This window comes from Belonocnema kinseyi, chromosome 6, assembly GCF_010883055.1.
Source record: "Belonocnema kinseyi isolate 2016_QV_RU_SX_M_011 chromosome 6, B_treatae_v1, whole genome shotgun sequence".
In the NCBI taxonomy this organism is placed as follows: domain Eukaryota; kingdom Metazoa; phylum Arthropoda; class Insecta; order Hymenoptera; family Cynipidae; genus Belonocnema; species Belonocnema kinseyi.
The window spans coordinates 135272722-135280665 of record NC_046662.1 but is presented as its reverse complement, the minus strand read 5'-3'; the positions used below and the strand labels follow the sequence as shown (position 1 = coordinate 135280665).

Here is a 7944-nt window from a genome sequence, read left to right as displayed (position 1 = left end):
TGTACTATAGGGAATTTGAAGTGGGGGGATCTGTACTATGACGAATTCAGAGTGGGGGAAATCCGTCATGACATGTACTATGGGGAATTGAGAGTGGGGGGAAATCCACCATGACAGGTTTACCGGAGAATTTGTAGTGGGGATTGACCCCTACCACAGAAAATTCCCAAAATTTTCAAAAAAATTTTGAATTTCAAAATTTTCAAATTTTTTTTTTAATTTCAAAATTTTCAAAATTCTTTGAATCATAAAATTATACTAGTTTTTAAAAACTTTATCAACTAAAGTAATTTTCGAAATTTTTTAATTAAAAATTTTTTTTTAATTTGAATAATTATCAAAAAACCTTATCAAGTTTACTAATTTTGAAAATTTTCCTATTTTTCATTTTTGTTTAATTTCAAAATTTTCGAAATTTTACTTATTTTCAAAAAACTTAATCAACGTTACTAATTTTCAAAATTATATTATATTTTAAAAATTGTAGTGATTTTTTCAAACATGTTTCTAACTTAATTTTTTAAAAGAAATTTTAATAAATAGTTAAAGATAAAAGGACAGGTGATTTAGTTAAAACATATTTTTCATGGTTACATCTCTTTTTATTTTATTTTTACTAAACAATTAAATGTATGTTCTTAATTCTAGCGATATAAATATATGTACTAACATAAAATGTAATTACTCTGCTATAAAGTATTTTACTGTTGCTTCGACATAGGATGCAAGCATACTAGTTATTTCCAAAAACACTAAATGAAAGTATAAATCTACAAATGATTTTGGCAATTTTTGTTTAATTTGTTCGCTGAAATATTCGAATTTAACAGCAATAATCTGGCGAATAAGCATTTCACTAGGAGATTGAACGCTCTCTATCAAAATGTACTTATGTGTCTCATCTATTAGGAGATTTAAACACTTTTCGATATCAGCAACATGCCTTTGTAGTCTTCGTAAACATTCATTGACAAAATCAACAATCTGCTTCAGTCCATCAAAAGTAGTTTTCTGCATCACTATAGTCAGTCTGTATTACTTGGTCCTTTTTTTCATTCTCCCCCCTGGTGGGTTCCTCTTTATCTCTTGGAATGTCAAAGACGATCGCTCTGCAGCCATTGGAAGTGGTGAAAACATTGCTGAATTTACCCAATTCCACAGGTTTCGTGAAACCGTAACCCGCCTCGAAGAAGTCTGATATATAGTCCATGGAGTTATTCAGAGGGTAGAGTGAAGCCATTAGTAAGTGATTAACAGGCTTGCGTGTGACCCCGCCAACAGGTACTCCAGTAAAACGATGTTTCAACGCAGACCGTACACCTGCTGTGTCCACTGAGACTGTATATGAATCCATGACTGCAGCGACGTGGATATCGGTAGTAGCAGCGTTGGGTGTTTTGTTGTCAGACATGGTATCCTGTATGGTCTCAGGATTGAAACTAGAGTGAATGCTGAGTAGTTCCCACCCGCTTTTATACATCCTTGGACCTTTATTTCTCCCCACCATACGTGACGATGACTCATACCGGATAAACCGGTTTCTCCTACTCGTCGAAAGAGTTATCGTGGGAAAATTTTAAAAAATTGTCACAAATGTCGTAAAAAGAATAGAGTGCTCTTTGAAGTTTATTTATTCCGGGAAAACCTATAAATTTTTTAAAGGTTTCTAAATTCTTTGTAAAGTACCTGAGTTTGCTCTTCTTAAGCGAAAAGGGTCAGTTTAACTGTCACTGAAAGGGTAAATTTATGTACTTTTTAAGGGAAGAGTATATTTGAAAATGTAATAAATAATCAAGCATGTCTACGATGAAAAAAAGTTTTCTTCAAAAGCGCAGATGCCAGTCATAAATTAGAAAATCGAAGATCTTGTTGGTAAAATATAGTACCCGTCACTAATATTTAAAAGTTTCAGAAGTTCATACTTTAAAATGAGATTTATAGCTAAGAACACGTGTACTGGAAGGAAACCCTTTTTCCCGAGGAATCTTGCGTGTCAATCGGATGACACCATAACCATTTTTTTCGCGTAGACCCTTGTAAGATGTCAGGTTTTACTATGTCAATTTCTACTTTTGTCCAGTGAAAAATTGGTCGTAACTCTTTTTCTATATTCTGTCTGCAATACCCTCCATAATCAGTGAGATGTACTACTAAGCGTAACGAATATTTAAAAGGTTTCCGAGTTTACATAGTTCTGTAAAATATTGACTTAATCTCTCTTTCCTACAGCAAGGTTTGAGTTTAAAAGGTACCGGGAATTTTTTATACTTGGTCGTAAGTTTGTTTCTTTGTCTAAATACAGAATAACCCAATGAATTGTGAAGTGGAAATCAGCGTGTCCTTATAAAAACTTGGCGACGAACCACTTTGAACCCCATCACGGTAACCAAGTGTCGAAGTTGCGACTAGGTGTACCTGTCGTTTCGGTAAATCTTTACGATTTTGACAGGTTTTTTCACAATTTCCTGGAAATTTTACTCATGTCAAGGGGGGGATCTGGAATTTTCTAGAAGAATGGGGGTGGGTAATGGAGCAGGGATGTATTTTCGTCTTCCATAAATACTTCCATAAATGCTGGAACTTGTGTCGGAAAACTTAGAAAAACGCGAGTCATTAAAAATATTAAAGTATGTATTAAAAAAATGCAGTGCTAGTAAAATTTCCAAGTGTGCATTGTTTATGGAGAATAGGGATTCTCTGGAGTCATAGAAAAAAATTTATGCAGGCAGATGCGAGAATTCTTGCAAAAATAAATGGTAATAATTTATTCATATAAAAAATATTTTTGTCAAAGTGAAGTGCAGTGTATTTTTTTATTTGTATGCGTAATTGTTTTGTGTTGTGAAGCCCGAAATTATAACAGGGATAATCGCATCGATGAATATGATACGATCTTATCTGATGATTCCATGGGCGGGAGTGATCACGTCCTAGCATCTTCATCATCGGAATTCAGTGAATCAGATGTCGATTCAGAGGCGAGTAATGTGGAAATTGAAGAGCAGAGTCAAGCCACTAACGGGGAATATTCACCTAATTTAAATAGCAGACATGACGGTGGGGCCGATATAATGGATGACCATAATAATGATGACAAGAACGAAAATGAGAACGTGATAAATGATTACGATGGGGATGGTTGTCAGATGACTAGAGATGAACATATGAGGGAAGATCATCTGGATGTGAATGGTAAGTTTGAGAAGGTTTACAATCTTTTCTTAAATGTTACATTCATTCCTCAGTTTATATTATTATTATTATTAAAAAACATTTCAGTGTTGAAATGTTGTCACAGGCTTATACTGCCCAACATGTCGAAGGTATTTTTGGTTAGAGATGGATTTTTATTTGATCATTTTTACACGGGGCTGTCCCGGTACATATAATCAGTCACGGACGCATTTTTATAATGCAATCAAGTGCTCTGACGAGAGCAGTCTGCCCAGACATATTGAACAAAGCCTGGGTTTACCCTATCATTGACGGACTGGGTTTCAGTCAAGTTTACGATGAGGGGACCTACAGCTTAAGGTGGGTTCCGAACCACCAGAACCTCGGTAAAGGTACATTGAAAAATTTCCAAAGGTACCGGCTCAGGGATCGAACCCCGGACCTCTGAGGTGAAGTCCGAGTGTCAAACCAACTGAGCCACCGAGGCTCCTAAAAAAACATTTCTGTGTTGAAATGTTGTCACAGGCTTATACTACCCAACATGTCGAAGGCATTTTTGGTTAGAGATGGATTTTTCTTTGATCATTTTTGCATGGGGCTGTCCCGGTGTATATCATCAGTCACGGACGAATTTTATAATGCAATCAAGTGATCTGATGAGAGCAGTCTGCCCAGACATATTGGACAAAGCCTGGTGTTACCCCATCATTGACGGACTGGGTTGTAGTCAAGTACACGATGGGGGGACCTACAGCTTAATGTGGGTTCCGAACCACCAGAACCTCGGTAAAGGTACATTGAAAAATTTCCAGAGGTACCGGCTCAGGGATCGAACCCCGGACCTCTGAGGTGAAGTCTGATTGTCTAACCAACTGAGCCACCGAGGCTCCTAAAAAAGCATTTCTGTGTTGAAATGTTGTCACAGGCTTATACTACCCAACATGTCGAAGGCATTTTTGGTTAGAGATGGATTTTTATTTGATCATTTTTACACGGGGCTGTCCCGGAATATATCATCAGTCACGGACGCATTTTTATAATGGAATCGAGTTATCTGATGAGAGCAGACTGCCCAGACATATTGGACAAAGCCTGGTTTTACCCCATCATTGACGGACTGGGTTGTAGTCAAGTACACGATGGGGGGACCTACAGCTTAATGTGGGTTCCGAACCACCAGAACATCGGTAAAGGTACATTGAAAAATTTCCAGAGGTACCGGCTCAGGGATTGAACCCCAGACCTCTGAGGTGAAGTCCGATTGTCTAACCAACTGAGCCACCGAGGCTCCTAAAAAAACATTTCTGTGTTGAAATGTTGTCACAGGCTTATACTGCCCAACATGTCGAAGGCATTTTTGGTTAGAGATTGATTTTTATTTGATCATTTTTGCACGGGACTGTCCCGGTATATATCATCAGTCACGGACGCATTTTTATAATGCAATCAAATTATCTGATGAGAGCAGTCTGCCCAGACATATTGGACAAAGCCTAGTTTTACCCCATCATTGACGGACTGGTTTATACTCAAGCACACGATGGGGGGGACCTACAGCTTAAGGTGGGTTCCGAACCACCAGAACCTCGGTAAAGGTACATTAAAAAATTTCCAGAGATACCGGCTCAGGGATCAAACCCCGGACCTCTGAGGTGAAGTCCGAGTGTCTAACCAATTGAGCCACCGATCAATTATTATTTATTATATTATCAATATTTATGTGTTTTTATTAAACTTTTACTCGGGTAAACCCGGTGATACATCATAGCCACGGACGAAGTCAAGTGACTGATGAGATTAGAATGTTATGACTTAATTCAAATAATGTAATACGATGGTTGAAACCTCCTGCGATGATGTTGTAGGTATGCAATTACGAGCGGCCACGAGCTTTAGAGGTGACAAAAGTCACCTCTGGATGCGTTTTTAGAGCTACCATCTGCTACTCCACGGGTTTTTAGTCGCTCGCTTCCTGATGATCCAGAAAGTTTCTTACAATACGACAAGTGTTTAATAAAACCGCCTTCTGAGCTGCTGTCAATACCCTACTGACTCCTGAATGTTCTAGATGTTCAGTGCATCTTGCGTTCACATTGCCTGTAGCCGAAATCACAATGGGATGAATGTATGCATGATTCACATTCCTCCATATGGTCTTTACTTCATGGGTTAACTCGCTATACTTGTGGATCTTGATTGTATAGATTGACTGCAAATTTCGGTTAAGCAGACAAGCAATGTCTATGATGTAGACTCTTCCACCTTTTTTTTCTCGCATCACTATGTCAGGTTGATTGGCCCGGATGTAATGATCCGTTTGGATAGTAACATCCCAATATAAGATGTAATCTTCGCTTTCTAAAACGGGCATTGGAATGTATCTATAGAAGGGCACCAATTCTTATAAGAATGATTAAATGCACTGTTCTGCATTCATCTAGACCGAACTCCATGTGGATATCATTGTAAAACTGCTATTTGAGTTCGATCACTTTCTGCAGTTTCGGGCCTGAACTAGCGTACAGCTTTAGGTCATCCATGTAAAGAAGATGGTTCACTTGATCACCATCCTCATTATCATGAATTCTGAACCCATGAGACATGCTATTTAGTGTTTTGCTCAATGGATTCAATGCTAAACAGAATCATAGTGCACTGAAGGAGTCACCTTGAAATATACCCGTTTTAAAGCGTATTGATCTAGTTATCCTTGGTTGTCCATGATCAAAATACTTGATTCTTGTACCCCAGAGCCTAATGGCATGGCTTAGAAAGTCAATAATGCGTGGACGGATTTTGTAATGTTTTAAGAATTCAAGCAAATAGTCATGCGGAACGGAAGGAAACGCTTGCTTGTAGTCATGTATGCCATGTGTAAGTACCTTTGATGCTTACGAGCTTGAGTCATGGCAACAGCGTCTATAGTGACTAGATCTTTACAGCCTCGTGATTTTTTACAACATTCTTTTTGTTCTTCTGTAAGAATGTCATTCATTTATAAATTGTTGGAAGACAGGATATCGGTCGAAAGTCAGATGTTTTTTGAGCTTCTGGTTTTTTTGGTATCATATACGTAGTACCTTGGAGCATAGAACCTGGCATAAAATCTGGGTGCTCAATGATCTTCTGAAAACACCTTGCCAACGCAAGATGCACACTCGTCAGGTACTTGTACCAGAAGTTGTACACCATGTCCGGACGTGGAGCTTTCCAATTACTTGCTCTCTTCAAGACAACTGAAACATCCAAAGCTGTGATGTTTGTCAGTTGCATTTCTGGGCTATTGCTTGTTCAAATTGCATCTGTCCATTTTTCCCCAAACGCCCGAGCAGTAATTAGTCATATCTTCTAATTGAGGGACTTCGGTGCCTTGGTGGTTATTTGGCTTTACTCTCAGTTCACGATAGAACCTTCTTTCATCCGTCTGAAAGTTTTGGTTTTGTTGCCTCCGTGCATTACTTTTGTTGTGCCGACGCAGTCTGGCAGTAAGTACATCAAGTCTTTGTCGTTGAGAGTCTAAAATTTCATCCAATATTGCTGGTGTTACTGTCTCAATGTGCCGAGGGTGGTTGATTTTAGTAACATGGTTCAGCAGCTTTTTGGTTCTCTTTCCTTTTTTATATTGAGTTAATCGACCCAATTTGCACATTACTTTGCTGACATCCATATCCAACCTGATCTTTCATGGTGGAACTCGATCCCTTGCTGGAACAAAAACTGCATTTGCAGGCCTAGTTTTTCGGTCCAACGTTCTAACGGTTGCTACAGCTGCACAGTATACAAGAGTTTGCACCTCTAACGCATTTTGTACTACGTTCAAATACGTAGGTAAAACCTTACTGTAGAGATGTGCTATTAGTGTACGCAGATGATTTGTGATGTTCATTTTGGGCAAAGAATGCCTCAGTGTTGGTTCCACATATCTGAACTCTAGTAAAGCATGACCAAAATTCCTTTCTAGGTGCTGTAGTTCTTCTGAGATTTCCCTATCTACATCATAGTTAGTAATATCCGGATGTGGTTCTAATGGATCCCGTGCATGATGTTCATTATCCCTAGCACCTATGCCTTTAGCATCAATCCAGTCTTCATTATCCACATCTTCCAAGGCGAGCTCATCAATAGGAAGCTGCCGTTCCACTTCCATTTTGACAGCAGCTATTTCAACAGCCAAAAGCAGTCTGTTTACACTTTGTCCACATTTCTCTGCTAAAAAATAAAGGCGCAGAACATCTTTGTTCATATGGTATGTCCATTTTCGTCGCTTTTTTGGATGCTGAGCCTCTGCTTCTGCCTCTGGTAGTATAAGGTCAACCACCTCTGGAGGATGTGGTGGAGTTGGATCATCAATTTTGTTCTTAAATTGTATCCTTTTTCCTTGTTTGTTTCAAACTTCGCACTTTCATAATAGACGCGCACCAATTCCTCTTTCATTGTGGTATCCCAATTGATGCTCTCCCACGGTATTTCTGTCGAGGTGATTGGCTGCAAACAGCTGGTGCTAGCCAAAGCATTCTCAGCAGGCACAGTTGATGTTCCACTGCTTACCGTTTGTCGCAGATGTTCTTGCTGGTCAACTGTTTGATTAGTGAGATCTGCCTGACCAACTCACAGCTCACCATCGCCACCGTCTCGCATGCTGTGGCCCCCAGCGGTGGCTCCAGGGGTGCCCCGACGATCCTCGGGAAGCGACAAGCGTTTCAAAATCTTTAATATATTCTCCATTTTTCATTGATGGGTTTTGGTGTTCTACTTAGTCCCTCTCCTCTT

General features: G+C 39.1%; 1 protein-coding gene across 1 annotated transcript in view; it reads left to right on the top strand.

The window, feature by feature from the left end:
• The first annotated feature begins 2527 nt into the window (after positions 1-2527).
• LOC117175617 overlaps positions 2528-7944 on the top strand; it is a 7392-nt gene continuing 1975 nt past the window's right edge. Inside the window, exons 1-2 of the mRNA XM_033365326.1 lie at positions 2528-2540; positions 2848-3192. Of these exons, the coding sequence (XP_033221217.1) occupies positions 2528-2540; positions 2848-3192 (358 nt within the window). The remainder of the gene's footprint in view (positions 2541-2847; positions 3193-7944) is intronic.